The 22063-nt window shown below is 43.1% G+C and overlaps 1 protein-coding gene across 8 annotated transcripts in view; it reads left to right on the forward strand.

Annotated features, from left to right (window-relative positions):
• The window catches only part of LOC106566486 (extracellular sulfatase Sulf-2), a 283200-nt gene that overhangs the window by 235583 nt on the left and 25554 nt on the right, over nt 1–22063 (forward strand). For all 8 annotated transcript variants that reach the window (XM_045692954.1, XM_045692955.1, XM_045692956.1 and 5 more), the window contains 3 exons: nt 14882–15032; nt 16166–16341; nt 21899–22027. In XM_045692954.1, coding sequence (XP_045548910.1) covers nt 14882–15032; nt 16166–16341; nt 21899–22027 — 456 coding nt within the window. The remainder of the gene's footprint in view (nt 1–14881; nt 15033–16165; nt 16342–21898; nt 22028–22063) is intronic.

Genomic DNA, 22063 nt, shown 5'->3' on the forward strand with positions numbered 1-22063 from the left:
AAGACCAAGTCCATATAATGGCAGAACAGATCAAATAAGAGAAACGACAGTCCATCATTGCTTTAAGACATGAAGGTCAGTCAATACGGAAAATGTCAAGAACATTGAAAGTTTCTTCAAGTGCAGTCGCAAAAACCATCAAGTGCTATGATGCAACTGGCTGTCATGAGGATCGCCACAGGAAAGGAAGACCCAGAGTTACCTCCGCTGCAGAGGATAAGGTTATTAGAGTTACCAGCCTCAGAAATTGCAGCCCAAATAAATTATTCACAGAATTCAAGTAACAGACACATCTCAACATCAACTGTTCAGAGGAGACTGAGTGAATCAGGCCTTCCTGGTCGAATTGCTGCAAAGAAACCACTACTAACGGACACCAAGAAGAGACTAGCATGGGCCAAGAAACACGAGCAATGGACATTAGACCGGTAGAAGTCTGTCCTTTGTCCTTGAAATCTGTCCTTGAGAAGCAGAGTAGGTGAACGGATGATCTCCGCATATGTGGTTTCCACTGTGAAGCATGGAGGAGGAGGTGTGACGTGTGGGAGTGCTTTACTGGTGACACTGTCAGTGATTTTTTTAGAATTCAAGGCACACAATCAGCATGGCTACCACAGCATTCTGCAGCGATAAGCCATCCCATCTGGTTTGCACTTAGTGGGACTATCATTTGTTTTTCAACAGGACAATGACCCAACACACCTCCAGGCTGTGTAGGGGCTATTTGACCAAGAAGGAGAGTGGTGGAGTGTTACATCAGATGACCTGGCTTCCACAATCACCCAACCTCAACCCAATTGAGATGGTTTGAGATGAGTTGGACAGCAGAGTGAAGGAAAAGCAGCCAACAAGTGCTCAGCATGTGTGGGAACTCCTTCATCAAGGCTGTTGGAAAAGCATTCCAGGTGAAGCTGGTTGAGAGAATGCCAAGAGTGTGCAATGCTGTCATCAAGGCAATGAGTGGCTACTTTGAAGAATATAAAATATATTTTGATTTGTGTAACCCTTTTTTGGTTACTACATGATTCCATATTAGAGGTCGACCGATTAATCAGAATGGCCGATTAATTAGGGCCGATTTCAAGTTTTCATAACAATTGGTAATCGGTATTTTTGGCAACCGATTTGCCGATTAAAAATATATATATATAAGAACACATTCTTATATTCAATGACGGCCTTGGAACGGGGGTTAACTCCCTTGTTCAGGGGGGATTCGGGATTCGTTTTTGCGACCTTCTGGTTACTAGTCCAACGCTCTAACCACCTGCCTTACATTGCACTCCACGAGGAGCCTGCATGTCAGGCTGACTACCTGTTACTCGAGGGCAGCAAGAAGCCAAGGTAAGTTGCTAGCTAGCATTAAACTTATCTTATAAAAAACTAGCAATCTTAACATAATCACTAGTTAACTACACATGGTTGAGATATTACTAGTTTATCTAATGTGTCCTGCGTTGCATATAATCGATGCGGTGCCTATTAATTTCTCATCAAATCACAGCCTACTTCGCCAAACGGGTGATGATTTAACAAGCGCATTTGCGAAAAAAGCACTGTCGTTGCACCAATGTACCTAACCGTAAACATCAATGCCTTTCTTTAAAATCAATACACAAGTATATATTTTTAAACCTGCATATTTAGTTAATATTGCCTGCTAACATGAAATTGTGTCACTGCTCTTGTGTTCATTGCCTGGCTCGTTGCGAACTAATTTGCTAGAATTTTACGTAATTATGACATACCATTGAAGGTTGTGCAATGTAACAGGAATATTTAGATTTAGGGATGCCACCCGTTAGATAAAATACGGAACGGTTCCGTATTTCACTGAAAGAAAAAAACGTTTTGTTTTCGAGATGATAGTTTCCGGATTCTACCATATTAATGACCTAAGGCTCGTATTTCTGTGTGTTTATTATATTATAATTAAGTCTATGATTTGATAGAGCAGTCTGACTGAGCGGTGGTAGGCAGCAGCAGGCTCGTAAGCATTCATTCAAACAGCACTTTCGTGCGTTTTGCCAGCAGCTCTTCGCAATGCAATGCATGTTTATAACTTCAAGCCTGTCAACTCCCAAGATTAGGCTGGTGTAACCGATGTGAAATGGCTAGCTAGTTAGCGGGTGCACGCTAATAGCGTTTCAAACGTCACTCGCTCTGAGACTTGGAGTAGTTGTTCCCCTTGCTCTACATGGGTAACGCTGCTTTGAGGGTGGCTGTTGTCGATGTGTTCCTGGTTCGAGCCCAAGTAGGAGCGAAGAGAGGGACGGAAGCTATACTGTTACACTGGCAATACTAAAGTGCCTATAAGAATATCCAATAGTCAAAGGTATATGAAATACAAATCGTATAGAGAGAAATAGTCCTATAATTCCTATAATAACTACAACCTATACTTCTTACCTGGGAATATTGAAGACTCATGATAAAAGGAACCACCAGCTTTCATATGTTCCCATGTTCTGAGCAAGGCACTTAAACGTTAGCTTTCTTACATGGCACATATTGCACTTTTACTTTCTTCTCCAACACTTTGTTTTTGCATTATTTAAACCAAATTGAACATTTTTCATTATTTATTTGAGGCTAAATTGATTTTATTTATGTATTATATTAAGTTAAAATAAGTGTTCATTCAGTATTGTTGTAATTGTCATTATTACAAATAAATAAACAAAAAAATCAGCCATTTAATCGGCAGTGGCTTTTAAGGCCCTCAAATAATCGGTATCGGTAGCGGCGTTGAAAAACCATAATCGGTCGACCTCTATTCCATATGTGTTATTTCATAGTTTTGATGTCTTCTTTGATATCTTCTTTTTATTATTCTACAATGTAGAAAATAGTAAAAATAAAGAAAAACCCTTGAATGAGTAGGTGTGTCCAAACTTTTGATTGGTACTATATATATATATATATATATATATATATATATATATATATATATATATATATTCCACACTATGAGGTTGGAATTATACTGTGAAATTGTGAAAATTATGATAATGTCCTTTCCTTGTAAGAGCTTTTTGAAAAGACCAACTGAAATTTCATCCTGTTTTGGTGGGATGGATATGGCCTGCCTGGTGATTAGTTAATAGAACAATAAGAAAGAGAGTTCCAAACCTATCTGCCAGTTTTCCACTCAGACCACTCCCAGAGTCCTGACAACATTCTTGCTTGAGAAATTGCTCTTTGCTAAGAAGCTATTTATTTATTGACAATTTTAATTGAAAACAATCACAGTTAGGTACGTACTTAATTGTTACGCGGGAATGATTTGATAATGAGATAAAAATGGCTGCATTAGACCTTTAACATTGTCTTCAAGTAAAGGGAAATATCTGCTCCAGTGAGCAATGTGTAATCTTCCCCAGAATACCCCCCCCCCCTCTCTGCTAATGTGCTGCTTGGCAGAGCTGGTAACAGTGGAACATCTCTCTCTCTCTCTCTCTCTGGCTCTCTCTCTCTCTCTGGCTCTCTCTCTCTCGCTCTCTCTGGCTCGCTCTCTCTCTCTCTCAATTTAAGGGGCTTTATTGGCATGGGAAAAGTGTTTACATTGCCAAAGCAAGTGAACTAGATAATAAACAAAAGTGAAATCTCTCTCTTTCTCTCTCTTGCACTGTCTTTCTCTCTCTCTGTCTCTTCTTTTCTTTCTCTCTCTCTCGCTCTCTTGAATTTGATCTTATTTCTCTCTCTCGCTCTCCCTTGCCAATAAAGCCCCTTAAATTGAAATTAAATTGAGAGAGAGAGAAAGAGAGTGACAGAGAGAGAGACAGAGAGAGAGAGAGACAGAGAGAGAGAGAGACAGAGAGAGAGAGAGACAGAGAGAGAGAGACAGAGACAGCGAGCCAGAGAGAGAGACAGCGAGCCAGAGAGAGCGAGAGAAAGAGAGCCAGAGAGAGAAAGAGAGCCAGAGAGAGAGAGAACATGAAAGATGTTCCACTGTTACCAGCTCTGCCAAGCAGCACATTAGCAGAGAGGGGGGGAGGGGGGTATTCTGGGGAAGATTACACATTGCTCACTGGAGCAGATATTTCCCTTTACTTGAAGACAATGTTAAAGGTCTAATGCAGCCATTTTTATCTCATTATCAAATCATTCCCGCGTAACAATTAAGTACGTACCTAACTGTGATTGTTTTCAATTAAAATTGTCAATAAATAAATAGCTTCTTACCAAAGAGCAATTTCTCAAGCAAGAATGTTGTCAGGACTCTGGGAGTGGTCTGAGTGGAAAACTGGCAGATAGGTTTGGAACTCTCTTTCTTATTGTTCTATTAACTAATCACCAGGCAGGCCATATCCATCCCACCAAAACAGGATGAAATTTCAGTTGGTCTTTTTACTACACACCACTACAGTACACTACACTACACTGCACTACACTGCACTACACTACACTACACATCATGACATTACACTACACTACACTACACTACGCTGCACTACGCTACACAACACTACCCAGCACTATACTACACTACACACCGCACTACTACACTACACACCACTACACTACACACCACACCACTACACACCACTACACCACTACACTACACATCATCACACTACAATACAGAACACACAACTACACAACACTACACTACACACCACTACACACCACTACATTACACACCACCACAGCACACCACACTACACTACACACCACTACACTACATTACACACCACAACACTACACCACTACAACATATTACACACTACACCACTACACTACACACCACTACACACCACTACACGACACACCATTACACACCACTACACGACACACCACTACACGACACACCACTACACACCACTACACACCACTACACTACACACCACTACACACCACTACACACCACTACACAACCACTACACCATATTACACACTACACCACTACCCTACACACCACTACACACCACTACACTACACACCACTACACACCACTACACACCACAACATTACACACCACTACACACCACTACATTACACACCACAACACTACACACCACTACACCACTACACCACTACACCATATTACACACTACACCACTACACCATATTACACACTACACCACTACTACACTACACTACACCACTACACTACACACCACAACACTACACCACTACACACCACTACACACCACAACACTACACCACTACACCATATTACACACTACAATACACACCACACCCCTACAGTACCATACACTACATACCACTACACAACACCACACTACACCACACTACACTACACTACACCACACTACACACCACTACACAACACACCACTACACCACACTACACTACATACCACTACACAACACCACACTACACCACACTACACTACACTACACACCACCACACTACACAACACCACTACACACCACTACACAACACAACGCAACACTACACCACACTACACACCACCACACTACACAACACCACTACACACCACTACACAACACAACGCAACACTACACCACACTACACACCACTACACAACATTACACCAAACACCACTACATTACACCACACACCACTACACTACACAACACTACAACGTCGACAGAGAAGAGGCGACTCCGGGATGCTGGCCTTCCAGGCAGAGTTGCAAAGAAAAATCTCAGACTGGACAATAAAAAGAAAAGATTAAGATGGGAAAAAGAACACAAACACTGGACAGAGATATGGCTTTTTCTTTGCAACTCTGCCTAGAAGGCCTGCATCCCGGAGTCGCCTCTTCACTGTTGACGTTGAGACTGGTGTTTTGCGGGTACTATTTAATGAAGCTGCCAGTTGAGGACTTGTGAGGCGTCTGTTTCTCAAACTAGACACTCTAATGTACTTGTCCTCTTGCTCAGTTATGCATCGGTGCCTCCCACTCTTTCTATTCGGGTTAGAGCCAGTTTGTGCTGTTCTGTGAAGGGAGTAGTACACAGTGTTGTACGAGACCTTCAGTTTCTTGGCAATTTCTCGCATGGAATAGCCTTCATTTCTCAGAACAAGAATAGACTGACGAGTTTCAGAGGAAAGTTATTTGTTTCTGGCCATTTTGAGCCTGTAATCGAACCCACAAATGCTGATGCTCCAGACACTCAACTAGTCTAAAGAAGGCCAGTTTCATTGCTTCTTTAATTAGCACAACAGTTTTCTGCTGTGCTAACATAATTGCAAAAGGGTTTTCTAATAATCAATTAGCCTTTTAAAATGATAAACTTGGATTAGCTAACACAACGTGCCATTGAAACACAGGAGTGATGGTTGCTGATAATGGGCCTCTGTACACCTATGTAGATATTCCATAAAAAAATCAGCCGTTTCCAGCTACAATAGTCATTTACAACATTAACAATGTCTACAGTGTATTTCTGAGCAATTTGATGTCATTTTTATGGACAAAAATGTGCTTTTCTTTAAAAAACAAGGACATTTCTAAGTGACCCCAAACTTTTGAACGGTAGTGTATATATATATATATATATATATATATATATATATACCTCTGATGTATATATACATATATATACAGTACCAGTCAAAAGTTTGGACACACCTACTCATTCAAGGGTTTTTCTTTATTTTCACTATTTTCTACATTATAGAATAATAGTGAAGACATCAAAAGTATGAAACAACACATATGGAATCATGTAGTAACCAAAAAAGTGTTAAACAAATCAAAATACATTTTAGATTCTTCAAAGTAGCCACCCTTTGCCTTGATGACAGCTTTGCTTCTCTTGGCATTCTCTCAACCAGCTTCACCTGGAATGCTTTTCCAACAGACTTGAAGGATTTCCCACATATGCTGAGCACTTGTTGGCTGCTTAACCTTCACTCTGCGGTCCAACTCATCCAAAACCATCTCAATTGGGTTGAGGTCGGGTGATTGTGGAGGCAAGCTCATCAGAGGTAATATGGACTTGGTATTTCACCAAATAGGGCCATCTTCTGTATACCACCCCTACCTTGTCAAACACATCTGATTGGCTCAAATGCATTAAGAAGGAAAGACATTCCACAAATGTACTTTTAAGATGGCACACCTGTTAATTGAAACGCATTCCAGGTGACTACCTCATGAAACTGCTTGATGGATCCTAATTGCTTTTAACCTCCCTGGGCAAGGTGGGACGCAAGCCAGTGGAATCGCGTGGCACGAAATACAAATACCTCATAAATGCTATAACTTCAATTTCTCAAACATATGACTATTTTACACCATTTTAAAGACAAGACTCTCATTAATCTAACCACACTGTCCGACTTCAAAAAGGCTTTACAACGAAAGCAAAACATTAGATTATGTCAGGAGAGTACCCTGCCAAAAATAATCTCACAGCCATTTTCAAAGCAAGCATACATGTCACAAAAACCAAAACCACAGCTAAATGCAGCACTAACCTTTGATGATCTTCATCAGATGACACTCCCAGGACATTATGTTATATAATACATGCATGTTTTGTTCAATCAAGTTCATATTTATATCAAAAAACAGCTTTTTACATTAGCATGTGATGTTCAGAACTAGCATACCCACCTCAAACTTCCGGTGAATTTACTTAATTACTCACGATTAACGTTCACAAAATACATAACAATTATTTTAAGAATTATAGATACAGAACTCCTTTATGCAATCGCGGTGTCCGATTTTAAAATAGCTTTTCGGCGAAAGCAAATTTTGCAATATTCTGAGTAGATAGCCCAGCCATCACGACTAGCTAATTTGACACCCACCAAGTTTGGCCCTCACCAAACTCAGATTTACTATAAGAAAAATTGGATAACCTTTGCTGTTCTTTGTCAGAATGCACTCCCAGGACTTCTACTTCAACAACAAATGTTGTTTTGGTTCTAAATAATCCATAGTTATATCCAAATACCTCTGTTTTGTTCGTGCGCTCAGGTCAGTATCTCGAAGGGTGACGCGCGAGCGCATTTCGTGACAAAAAATGTCAAACTATTCCATTAAATGAGTGTTTCACTGACTCTGCCATCATTCTACACCGAACAAAAATATACAGTGCATTCGGAAAGTATTCAGACCCCTTGACATTTCCACATTTTGTTACGTTACAGCTTTATTCTAAAATGGATTAAATAGTTTTCCCCTCATGAATCTACACACAATACCCCATAATGACAGAGCAAAATCTGTTTTTTTGAAAATGTTACACATTTATAAAAATGTACATAAGTATTCAGACCCTTTAATTAATACTTTGTTGAAGCACCTTTGGCAGCGATTACAGCCTCGAGTCTTCTTGCGTATGACGCTACAAGCTTGGCACACCAGTATTTGAGGAGTTTCTACCATTTTTTTCTGCAGATCGTCTCAATCTATGTCAGGTTTTATGGGGAGCGTCGCTGCACAGCTATTTTCAGGTCTCTCCAGAGATGTTTGATAGGGTTCAAGTCTGGGCTCTGGCTGGGCCACTCAAGGACATTCAGAGACTTGTCCCAAAGCCACTCCTGCATTGTCTTGGCTGTGTGCTTAGGGTCATTGTCCTGTTGGAAGGTGAACCTTCACCCTCAGTCTGAGGCCCTGAGTGGTCTGGAGCAGGTTTTCATCAAGGATCTCTCTGTACTTTGCTCCGTTCATCTTTGCCTCAATCCTGACTACTCTCCCAGTCTCTGCCACTGAAAAACATCCCCACAGCATGATGCTGCCACCACCATGCTTCACCGTAGGGATGGTGCCAGGTTTCCTCAAGACGTGACGCTTGCCATTCAGTTCAAAGAGTTCCATCTTGATTTCATCAGACCAGAGAATCTTGTTTCTCATTGTCAGAGTCCTTTAGGTGCATTTTAGGAAACTCCAAGCAGGTTGTCATGTGCCTTTTACTGAGGACTGGTTTCTGTCTGGCCACTCTACCATAAAGGCCTGATTGGTAGAGTGCTGCAGATATGGTTGTCCTTCTGGAAATTCTCCCATCTCCACAGAGGATCTCTGGAGCTCTGTCAGATTGGCCGTCGAGTTCTTGGTCACCTCCCTGACCAAGGCCCTTCTCCCCCGATTGCTCAGTTTGGCCGGGCGGCCAGCTCTAGGAAGAGTCTGGGTGGTTCCAAACTTCTTCCATTTAAGAATGATGGAGTCCACTGTGTTCTTGGGGACCTTCAATACTGCAGAACATTTTTAGTACCCTTCCCCAGATCTGTACCTTGACATAATCCTGTCTCGGAGCTCTACGGACAATTACTTCGACCTTGATTTTTGCTCTGACATGCGCTGTCAACTGTGGGATCTTATATAGACAGGTGTGTGCCTTTCCAAATCATGCCCAATCAATTTAATTTACCACAGGTAGACTCTAATCAAGTTGTAGATTGGAAACCTGAGCTCAATTTTGAGTCTCATAGCAAAGGGTCTGAATACTTATGTAAATGTGATATTTCAGTTTTTTCCTTTTTATACATTTGTTAAAATTTCTATGGACCTGTTTCCACTTTGTCTTTATGGGGTATTGTGTATAGATTGATGAGGATATTTTTTAATTTAATAAATTATAGAATAAGGCTGTAACGTAACAATGTGGAAAAAGTCAAGGGGTCTGAATACTTTCCGAATGCACTGTAAACGCAACATGCACAATTTCAAAGAGTTTACTGAGTTACAGTTTAAAGGAAATCAGTCAACTGAAATAAATTCATCAGGCCCTAATCTATGGATTTCACATGACTGGGAATACAGATATGGATCACAGATACATTAAAAATGGTCTAATTCACACACTTATCAAGAGAACATCCCTGGACATCCCTACTGCCTCTGACCTGGCGGACTCACTAAACATAAATGTTTGGTTTGTAAATTATGTCTGAGTGTTGGAGTGTGCCCCTGGCTATCCGTAAACTTAAAGAACAAGAAAATGATGCCGTCTGGTTGGCTTAATATAAGGAATTTGAAATGATTTACACATTTACTTTTGATACTTAAGTACATTTAAAACCAAATACTTTTAGATTTTTACTCAAGTAGTATTTTACTGGGTGACTTTCACTTTTACTCGAGTCATTTTCTATTAAGGTATCTTTACTTTTACTCAAGTATGACAATTTAGTACTTTTTCCACCACTGCCAAATCCCGACCTCTCTTTCATCAACACTCTATGCAAAAGTTTTTATTGTCTTCTCTGGAATTCAGCCTCCTCTGTGTTGCTCTCCACATCCCCCATTTTGTCCCACATCTGTGAAGCAGTAGGTTCTGTTGTGATAACATCACGTAGGTCCAATATTTGATTGGAGGATAACTTTACAGTAATCAGTCAACAACAATACACTGTCTTCAAAGGGGCTTTACTTTTTACTTTGTCTCTCTCTCCCCCAATAGCTATGGGCCATGGCATAAGTCATGGTTTCTTTTTCTCTGTCCTTCCCGCTCTGATCATGCTTATAATAATACCTTGTAATGCTTGTTAATGCTTTGTAACTTTACCTTTATGCCTTTTATAATATTTAGTTCATTATACAATGATATTAAGTCTATTTGCCTTTGATAGACAACTCTCAGACCTTTCTTGGTAGTTTATTCCTTTAACTCAACTATAGTCTCTTGCCTATTGCTAAATCATCTTTATGGAGTCAGCTAAACATTTTAATAGGCTAGTTGCATACTCTTATCACAGATCGCATTTGAGGTATATATAATATACTGTACATACAGTATATGATAGATATTACCTCACTACAATGGGCCCTGGTCAAAAGTAGTGCACTATATATGGAATAGTGTAGGGTGCCAATTGCTCCCAATTAGTGTCAACTGAGCCCACTCTAATGCCACTCTCCCCTGCTCAGGACTGTGGTATTTTATGTGCTGCTGTTTACTTGCCTCAGAAGTACTCTGGATCTCTTTCCTCTGTAAAGTGCTTTAATCAGCTGGTGGCCTGTCAGCCTTCATTACGTTTCTCTGAGGAACTTTTCACTTTTTAAAGGACTATGTTTTAGTTTCAGGCTCACTTTTCACACCAACTCTTCTCTCTCCTACAGTACTGTGTCACTGTGTCACAGTGTATTTGACCAACTCTGAGAACCCCTTCTTGCCTCTCATTAATTCATCAGAACACCCTTGGCCTCCCTATAGTTACCCCAATCATCCACCATGTCAAATCCCTCCGAACAGCCGTTCAGTTAGCCCTGCTTAGCTACACAGCTAGCACCCTTTAACTCCCAGTAATTAATCCCCCTGCACCATGGAAACCTCCTATCAACCTCTTCCTCTCACTTCCTCCATCCATCAAAGACCTTATTGCCCCCTCCCGTCCCAAATCTCCTCCCCTCCCACCATAACCTCGTAACTTCACCCCTTCTCCCACCATGCCCTGGTGTCAAAACCCCTCTACAGCCCCCTATAGCATCCAATCTCCAACCGTGAAAATCCTCACTTTTCTATCTTCTCTGCAATTCCGTCTCCCACTCGGTTATTGGAAGTTGTTCTGTGTGGCAGAGAGAAAAAAAATGGTTGATTGCCTCTGAGACCCAGTGGGGATTGTCCCTGACCCCAACAACCCGATATTTCCCTCCCCTTTTAAGAGGAAATAGCTTAGCCGTTCAAAAGCAGCTGGGAGTCTTAGATGTGAGAGAGGGAAGAGAGAGAGACCTGCAAGGATTGAACGGATTACACATTGTCCAATACAGTGGAGAGACCCAGCAGGGTGAGAGAAAGAGGGAGGAAGAGAAATTAAGGGGGAGTGAGATATAGAACAGGCTGCAGCCTCTCTCCCTTTTGGCCAAGACTTTTACATGTACATTAGTCATTTAGCAGAGAGGCTAACAGTTAGTGCATTCATCTTAAAATAGCTAGGTGGGACAACCACGTATCACAGTCATAGGAAGAATGTTTTTCCTCAGTGAAGTAGCTATCAACAAAGTCAGAGCTAGTGGGGGTCTAGAGGGGGTCTTGACGGGGTCTTGAGGGGGTTTAAACGGTGTCTGGTCGAGGTCCATAGATTTGCTGGGGGTCTAGAGGGGTCTAGAAGGGGTCTGATGGTGGTCTGGTGGGGTTCTAGAGGGGGCTGGAGGAGGTCTATAGGGGGTCTGGAGGAGGTCTATAGGGGGTCTGGGGGAGGTCTATAGGGGGTCTAGAGGAGGTCTATAGGGGGTCTGGAGGAGGTCTATAGGGGGTCTGCTGGGGGTCTGGAGGAGGTCTATAGGGGGTCTATAGTGGTCTGGAGGTCTATAGGGGGTCTGCTGGGGGTCTAGAGGGGTCTATAGGGGGGTCTGATGGGGGTCTGGAGGAGGTCTATAGGGGGCCTGATGGGGGTCTGGAGGATGTCTATAAGGGGTCTATAGGGGTCTGGAGGAGGTCTATAGGGGGTCTGCTGGGGGTCTGGAGGAGGTTTATAGGGGGTCTGATGGGGATCTGGAGGGTGTCTGGTGGGGGTCTATAGGGGTCTGGAGGGTGTCTAGAGGGGGGACTGATGGTGGTCTAGAGGAGGTCTATAGGGGGTTTGGAGGGGGTCTAGAGGAGGTCTGGTGGGGGTCTATATGGGTCTGGAGGAGGTCTAGAGGGGGTCTGGTGGAGGTCTATAGGGGTCTGGAGGAGGTCTATAGGGGGTCTGGAGGAGGTCTATAGGGGGTCTGCTGGGGGTCTGGAGGAGGTCTATAGGGGGTTGGAGGGGGTCTAGAGGAGGTCTGGTGGGGGTCTGGTGGGGGTCTAGAGAAGGTTTATAGGGGGTTTGGAGGGGGTCTAGAGGAGGTCTGGTGGGGGTCTGGTGAGGGTCTAGAGAAGGTCTATAGGGGGTTTGGAGGGGCTCTGGTGGGGGTCTAGAGGAGGTCTATAGGGGGTTTGGAGGGGGTCTAGAGGAGGTCTGGTGGGGGTCTGGTGGGGGTCTAGAGAAGGTCTATAGGGGGTTTGGAGGGGGTCTGGTGGGGGTCTAGAGAAGGTCTATAGGGGGTTTGGAGGGGGTCTAGAGGAGGTCTGGCGGGGGTCTATAGGGGGTTTGGAGGGGGTCTAGAGGAGGTCTGGTGGGGGTCTGGTGGGGGTCTCATGGTGGCAGTAGCACTGGAAGCATGCTAAATCTACCTTTAATCACACCAAACCTGAGATGATCCTGAGAGATCCTTTATCGCTGGGCTGCCAACTGTCACAGCTATTACAGCTGCTTAGATACACCACAGAGCTAGTGGACCGTCTGGGAGAGATACCGAGGGAGAGAGGAAAGACAGATATGGAGGGGAAGAGGGGGAGTAGTGGAGGGAGGGTGAGATGGAGGGAACAGGTGAGAGTGGAGGGAGTAACTCAATCACATGATAAGAGCCATTTGTTTTCTGGAGATAATTCACACACACACTCCTGCTGTGTGTGTGTGTGTGCGTGTGTGCATGTGTGCATGTGTGCGTGCGTGCGTGTGTGAAGGGAGGAGTAATGAAAGTCAGTGCTCCTAGTCATTAATCACAGACACAAACGCACAAACGCACGCACGCACGCACGCACACACACACACACACACACACACACACACACACAACATCCTCCCACTGCACAACTCACAGGAGAGAGACTTTTTAATTTAACCAATGACCAGCCAGCCACCAGCCCCAATACATTCCCCTCCTCCCATTGTCCTTATCTATACTTCTTAACCAAAAGTATGTGGACACCTGCCCGTTGAACATCTCATTCACAAAATCATGGGCATTAATATGAAGTTGGTCCCCCCTTTACTGCTTTAACAGCCTCCACTCTTCTGGGAAGACTTGCTTCCATTCAGCCACAAGAGCGTTAATGAGATCAGGCACTGATGTTGGGCGATTAGGCCTGGCTCGCAGTCAGCGTTCCAATTCTTCCCAAAGGTGTTTAATGTGGTTGAGGTCAGGGCTCTGTGCAGGCCAGACATGTTCTTCCACACCGTTCTCAACAAACCATTTCTGTATGGACCTCGCTTTGAGCACAGGGGCATTGTCATGCTGAAACAGGAAAGGGCCTTCCCTAAACCGTTGCCACAATGTTGGAAGCACAGAATCGTATAGAATGTCATTGTATGCTGTAGAGTTAAGATTTCCCTTCACTGGAACTAATGGGTCCTTGCCCGAACCACGAAAAACAGCCCCAGACCATTATTCCTCCTCCACCAAACTTTACAGGTGGAACTATGCATTCGGGCAAGAAGCGTTCTCCTGGTATCCACCAAACCAAGATTCTCTTCATTATGGGCCATTCTACTGCCAATGTTTGTCCATGGAGATTGCATGGCTATGTGCCCGATTGTATAGACCTGTCAGCAACAAGTGTGGCTGAAATAGAATCCACTAATTTGAAGAGGTATCCACATACTTTTGGTCACATAGTTCATCATATAAAGTAATTTACTCTCCTGCCTCACACACACACGCAGTCATACACACACATGGATGCAGTCACACACACAGGGGAGTATGCAGTGGAGGTGCTCCACCGAAGACATTTGTATTTTTGTACAATATAGATCTTGTTAATTAAAGACAGACTAAACCATCACAACCAAGAACAATGGAATCACCTATCAAGAACAATGGAATCACCTACCAAGAACAATGGAATCATCTACCAAGAACAATAGAATCACCTACCAAAAACAATGGAATCATCTACCAAGAACAATGGAATCACCTACCAAGAACAATAGAATCACCTACCAAGAACAATAGAATCACCTACCAAGAACAATGGAATCACCTACCTGTTTTCAATTACCCATTTATGCTCGATTGGGGTCAATAGTTAATTGTGACGGGGACTTTGTGTCTATGAGTGATCCCTCTACACCTAAAGTGTAATTAAAACTCAAAGTCAAAAAAACTTTTCAAAATATACTTTTGTCAATGTTTCAATACGATGTCAATGACCTCCTCTGAACCCTTTTGCTCCCTGTCTTCTCTCAGCACTCCCAGCTACAACTATGCCCCGAACCCGGACAAGCACTGGATCATGAGTTACACTGGTTCCATGAAGCCCATCCACATGGAGTTCACCAACATGCTACAGAGGAAGAGGCTGCAGACTCTGCTCTCTGTGGACGACAGCGTAGAGAAGGTGAGCCTAGCGCGACCCCCTAATTACAGGATCCCTTTACGGCTCTGTTGGCAGAGCATGGTGTTCGCAACACCAGGGTAGTGTGTTCGATTGCCAGGACCACCCTTATGTAAAATGTATGCGCGCATAACTGTAAGTTGCTCCAGATAAAAGTGTCTGCTAAACGGGATACATTATGATCATATATTATTCATTCTGCACTTTTCCATCTGTACCTGTCCATCACTACATTCCATTGACCTAGCAGAGACCATCAGTACGTTCTATTGTCCTAGCAGAGACCATCAGTACATTCTATTGTCCTAGCAGAGACCATCAGTACGTTCTATTGACCTAGCAGAGACCATCAGTACGTTCTATTGTCCTAGCAGAGACCATCAGTACGTTCTATTGACCTAGCAGAGACCATCAGTACGTTCTATTGACCTAGCAGAGACCATCAGTACATTCTATTGTCCTAGCAGAGACCATCAGTACGTTCTATTGGCCTAGCAGAGACCATCAGTACGTTCTATTGTCCTAGCAGAGACCATCAGTACGTTCTATTGTCCTAGCAGAGACCATCAGTACGTTCTATTGACCTAGCAGAGACCATCAGTACGTTCTATTGTCCTAGCAGAGACCATCAGTACGTTCTATTGACCTAGCAGAGACCATCAGCACGTTCTATTGACCTAGCAGAGACCATCAGTACGTTCTATTGTCCTAGCAGAGACCATCAGTACGTTCTATTGTCCTAGCAGAGACCATCAGTACATTCTATTGACCTAGCAGAGACCATCAGTACGTTCTATTGTCCTAGCAGAGACCATCAGTACGTTCTATTGTCCTGTTCTGTGTTCTAGGTGTATAACATCTTATATGTTCTGTGTTCTAGGTGTATAACATGCTATCTGTCCTGTTTTCTAGGTGAATAACATGCTATCTGTCCTGTGTTCTAGGTGTATAACATGCTATCTGTCCTGTGTTCTAGGTGAATAACATGCTATCTGTCCTGTGTTCTAGGTGAATAACATGCTATCTGTCCTGTGTTCTAGGTGAATAACATGCTATCTGTCCTGTTTTCTAGGTGAATAACATGCAATCTGTCCTGTTTTCTAGGTGAATAACATGCTATCTGTCCTGTGATCTAGGTGTATAACATGCTGGCTGAAACTGGAGAACTGGACAACACATATATCATCTACACAGCTGACCATGGCTACCACATTGGTCAGTTTGGCTTGGTCAAGGGCAAGTCCATGCCCTACGAGTTTGACATTCGAGTTCCCTTCTACATCCGAGGGCCCAACGTGGAGGCAGGAGCCAGGTAAGGTTCTAGGGGCTGTTGTATCATATGGTTGTAAGGGTCCTGACCTGTAGATGACGTAACCCCTGTGGAACTGATCCATACATACTAACATCAAACCTTTTGTGTCATTATACATCCTCCAAATCCTCTATAGAGCTGCTCAATCCCCCTGATCACTCCATAAGACCACTGGCAGAGAGAAAGAGAGATAGAGATGAGAGATAAGAGTAGACATGTCTAATTATATTTCAATAGAAGAACAGTAACATCCCCCTGATCACTCCGTAAGACCACTGACAGAGAGAGATAGAGATGAGAGAAAGAGATGAGTGATGTCTACAGTGAGGAAATAAAGTATTTGATCCCCTGCTGATTTTGTACGTTTGCCCACTGACAAAGAAATGATCAGTCTATAATTTTAATGGTAGGTTTATTTGAACAGTGAGAGACAGAATAACAACAAAAAAATCCAGAAAAACGCATGTCAAAAATGTTATAAATTGATTTGCATTTTAATGAGGGAAATAAGTATTTGACCCCATCTCAATCAAAAAGATTTCTGTCTCCCAGGTGTCTTTTATACAGGTAACAAGCTGAGATTAGGAGCACACTCTTAAATGGAGTGCTCCTAATCTCACCTTGTTACCTGTATAAAAGACACCTGTCCACAGAAGCAATCAATCAATCAGATTCCAAACTCTACACCATGGCCAAGACCAAAGAGCTCTCCAAGGATGTCAGGGACAAGATTGTAGACCTACACAAGGCTGGAATGGGCTACAAGACCATCGCCAAGCAGCTTAGAAGGTGACAACAGTTGGTGTGATTATTCACAAATGGAAGAAACACAAAAGAACTGTCAATCTCCCTCTGCCCGGGGCTCCATGCAAGATTGCACCTTGTGGAGTTGCAATGATCATGAGAACGGTGAGGAATCAGCCCAGAACTACACAAGAGGATCTTGTCAATGATCTCAAGGCAGCTGGGACCATAGTCACCAAGAAAACAATTGGTAACACACTACGTCGTGAAGGACTGAAATCCTGCAGCGCCCGCAAGGTCCCCCTGCTCAAGAAAGCACATATACATGCCCGTCTGAAGTTTGCCAATGAACATCTGAATGATTCAGAGGACAACTGGGTGAAAGTGTTGTGGTCAGATGAGACCAAAATGGAGCTCTTTGGCATCAACTCAACTCGCCGTGTTGGGAGGAGGAGGAATGCTGCCTATGACCCCAAGAACACCATCCCCACCGTCAAACATGGAGGTGGAAACATTACGCTTTGGGGGTGTTTTTCTGCTAAGGGGACAGGACAACTTCACCGCATCAAAGGGACGATGGACTGGGCCATGTACCGTCAAATCTTGGGTGAGAACCTCCTTCCCTCAGCCAGGGCATTGAAAATGGGTCGTGGATGGGTATTCCAGCATGACAATGACCCAAAACACACGGCCAAGGCAACAAAGGAGTGGCTCAAGAAGAAGCACATTAAGGTCCTGGAGTGGCCTAGCCAGTCTCCAGACCTTAATCGCATAGAAAATCTGTGAAGGGAGCTGAAGGTTCGAGATGCCAAACATCAGCCTCGAAACCTTAATGACTTGGAGAAGATCTGCAAAGAGGAGTGGGACAAAATCCCTCCTGAGATGTGTGCAAACCTGGTGGCCAACTACAAGAAACGTCTGACCTCTGTGATTGCCAACAAGGGTTTTGCCACCAAGTACTAAGTCATGTTTTGCAGAGGGGTCAAATACTTATTTCCCTCATTAAAATGCAAATCAATTTATAACATTTTTGACATGCGTTTTTCTGGATTTTTTGTTGTTGTTATTCTGTCTCTCACTGTTCTAATTAACCTACCATTAAAATTATAGACTGATCATTTCTTTGTCAGTGGGCAAACGTACAACATCAGCAAGGATCAAATACTTTTTTCCCCTCACTGTATTTGTATTACAATAGAAGAACGGTAACATCTGCCTGATCACAGAGGGATTGACTTTGTTTTGCTCTCATTCGTTTGGATGATTTAGACAGTCAGTTGAACATCACCGCTTAGTGTTAAGTCCTCTAGTGCCAGAGGTAGTTTATTTTCATCAGAAATAAGGGGTTTAATATGTGTCCAAAAAAACATTTCCTGAGCATTCTTAAATCTCCTAGATATAGGACAGATTCTTCAAAACCTTATTCCTTACCATTTATGAATGTGTTATTTAATGCTTTTCTATGGGCAATAGTAGTAAAGGACAAATTCTATATTTTATCAAATAATTTTTTGATATTTTTTATACCTAAAGGGGTTCTAAAATTCATGGTATGCCCGTTTTAAAACAATTCCATTATGCTTAGTAGGGAATAGAGGGAGTGAAGGGAGCGAGCCTATGATGGGGGATTTGGATTGGAGATGCTTAATATGAGTCTGGAAGGAGAGTTTACAGTCTAACCAGACACCTAGGTATTTGTAGTTGTCCACATATTCTAAGTCAGAAGTAGTGATGCTAGTTGGGCGGGCGGGTGCGGGCAGCAATCGGTTGAAGAGCATACATTTAGTTTTACTAGCATTTAAAAGCAGTTGGAGGCCACGGAAGGAGTGTTGTATGGCATTGAAGCTTGTTTGGAGGTCTTACATCTAGACGTTCCGCTAGCGGAACACCTGCTCCAATATCCAATGATAGGGGTGGCGCGAATGACAAATTCCAAAAAATACAAAAACTTCAATTTTTCAAACATATCACTATTTCACAGCATTTTAAAGACAAGACTCTCCTTTATCTAACCACACTGTCCGATTTCAAAAAGGCTTTACAGCGAAAGCAAAACATTAGATTATGTCAGCAGAGTACCCAGCCAGAAATAATCAGACACCCATTTTTCAAGCTAGCATATAATGTCACAAAAACCCAGAAGACAGCTAAATGTAGCACTAACCTTTGATGATCTTCATCAGATGACACACCTAGGACATTATGTTATACAATACATGCATGTTTTGTTCAATCAAGTTCATATTTATATCAAAAAACAGCTTTTTACATTAGCATGTGACGTTCAGAACTAGCATACTAACAATTTACTAAATTACTCACGATAAACGTTCACAAAAAGCATAACAATTATTTTAAGAATTATAGATACAGAACTCCTCTATGCACTCGATATGTCCGATTTTAAAATAGCTTTTTGGTGAAAGCACATTTTGCAATATTCTAAGTACATAGCCCAGCCATCACGGGCTAGCTATTTAGACACCCGGCAAGTTTAGCCTTCACCAAAATCAGATTTACTATTACAAAAATGTTATTACCTTTGTTGTCTTCGTCAGAATGCACTCCCAGGACTGCTACTTCAATAACAAATGTTGGTTTGGTCCCAAATAATCCATCGTTATATCCGAATAGCGGCGTTTTGTTCGTGCGTTCCGAAATGGTATATCAGGGTCGTGCGCATGGCGCAAATCGTGACAAAAAAATTCTAAATATTCCATTACCGTACTTCGAAGCATGTCAACCGCTGTTTAAAATCAATTTTTATGCAATTTATCTCGTAAAAAAACGATAATATTCCGACCGGGAATCTCCTTTTCGGCAAACAGAGGAAAAATCACAAAGACGGGGGCGGCCAGGGCACGCGGCTAAGCCCACAGTCCCTTGATCGGCCACTTGAGAAAGGCGATAATGTGTTTCAGCCTGGGGCTGGGATGACGACATTCTGTTTTTTCCCGGGCTCTGAGAGCCTATGGAAGACGTAGGAAGTGTCACGTTAGAGCAGAGATCCTTTGTAATTGAATGAGATGGCAAAGAAGTTCAAGAAATGGTCAGACAGGCCACTTCCTGTAAAGGAATCTCTCAGGTTTTGTCCTGCCATTTGAGTTCTGTTATACTCACAGACACCATTCAAACAGTTTTAGAAACTTTGGAGTGTTTTCCATCCAAAGCGAATAATTATATGCATATTCTAGTTACTGGGCAGGAGTAGTAACCAGATTAAATCGGGTACGTTTTTTATCCAGCCATGAAAATACTGCCCCCTAGCCATAACAGGTTAACACAGTGTCCAGCGAAGGGCTAGATGTATACAGAATGGTGTCGTCTGCATTGAGGTGGATCAGAGAATCACCAGCAGCAAGAGCGACATCATTGATGTACACAGAGAAAAGAGTCGGCCCGAGAATTGAACCCTGTGACACCCCCATAGAGTGCCAGAGGTCCGGACAACAGGCCCTCCGATTGACACACTGAACTCTATCTGAGAAGTAGTTGGTGAACCAGGCAAGGCAGTCATTTGAGATACCAAGGCTGTTGAGTCTGCCGATAAGAATGTGGTGATTGACAGAGCCGAAGCCTTGGCCAGGTCGATGAATACGGCTGCACAGTACTGTCTTTTATCGATGGAGGTTATGATATCGTTTAGGACCTTGAGCGTGGCTGAGGTGTATCGGAGATGTGGTAGAGAAAAAGCAGTCCGATATGCTCTGGGTTGATATCGAGCTGTGCAGACTGGCAGGAATTAACCGAGCTGAGGCCTGCTGGTGTCCGAGTTAACGGTGAAGACCACTAGCAGCGGCTAACTGACTACTAGCTAGTAGCTAGTTAGCTGGCTAGCTACTGATGGGGGTTCTGGTTCTAAAGTATAAAAATAGCAGATACGTACCACATTGGGTGAGGCGGGTTGCAGGAGAGTATATTCAGTCCGTAGATGGAAACTGAGATTAAAATATATCCAAAATATATACCAAAAAAACAAGGAAGAAAACGATATTTACATGGGATAAGACGAAACAAGACAAAACACATGTCCGACTGCTACGACATCTTGGAATCATTACAGTGGAACATTTTGTCCAGGAAGTTGTCTAAAAGGAATTGAATTTGTTGTTGCCTAATTATTTTTTGGTAGGTTTCCACACTACTTTCCTTCCATGTATAGCATTTCTTAATATTATTCAGTTCCTTTGGCTTTGATGATTGAGTATTGCTCTGTTCAAGTAGACTGTGATTTTGCTGTGATCTGATAGCGGTGTCAGTGGGCTGACTGTGAACGCTCTGAGAGACTCTGGGTTGAGGTCAGTGATAAAGTAGTCTACAGTACTACTGCCAAGAGATGAGCTATAGGTGTACCTACCATAGGAGTCCCCTCGAAGCCTACCATTGACTATGTAGATACCCAGCGTGCGACAGAGCTGCAGGAGTTGTGAACCGTTTTTGTTGGTTATGTTATCATAGTTGTGCCTAAGCATATGGGGGAGGGGATGCTGTCACCTGCAGGCAGGTGTTTGGCCCCCTGTGTGCCGAGGGTGTCAGGTTCTTGTCCGGTTCTGGCATTTAGGTCGCCACAGACTAGTAACCCAAAATCAATCATTTTCCTGGGGGGGGGAAAAGTTCAGTTCTCTCTCTCTCACACACACACTTTCTCTCTCTCTCTCGCTCTCTCTCTCTCTCTCTCTCTCTCTCTCTCTCTCTCTCTCACTCTCTCGCTCTCCATCCCTCTCTCTCTCATCAGCTGACGTTAACCAACCAGATACCATCTGACACGCGCCGTAATAACCTTGTCCCCTTGTCTCTCCCTGCGTCTCCATAGCAACCCTCACATGGTGCTGAACATCGACCTGGCGCCCACCATCCTGGACATCGCTGGCATGGACGTCCCGCCGGACATGGACGGCAAGTCCATCCTCAAACTGCTGGACATAGAGAGGCCAGTCAACAGGTATGGAGCAGAAAATGATCAATTCCTGCCCATAAC

Source organism: Salmo salar, chromosome ssa13 (genome assembly GCF_905237065.1).
Source record: "Salmo salar chromosome ssa13, Ssal_v3.1, whole genome shotgun sequence".
NCBI lineage: Eukaryota > Metazoa > Chordata > Actinopteri > Salmoniformes > Salmonidae > Salmo > Salmo salar.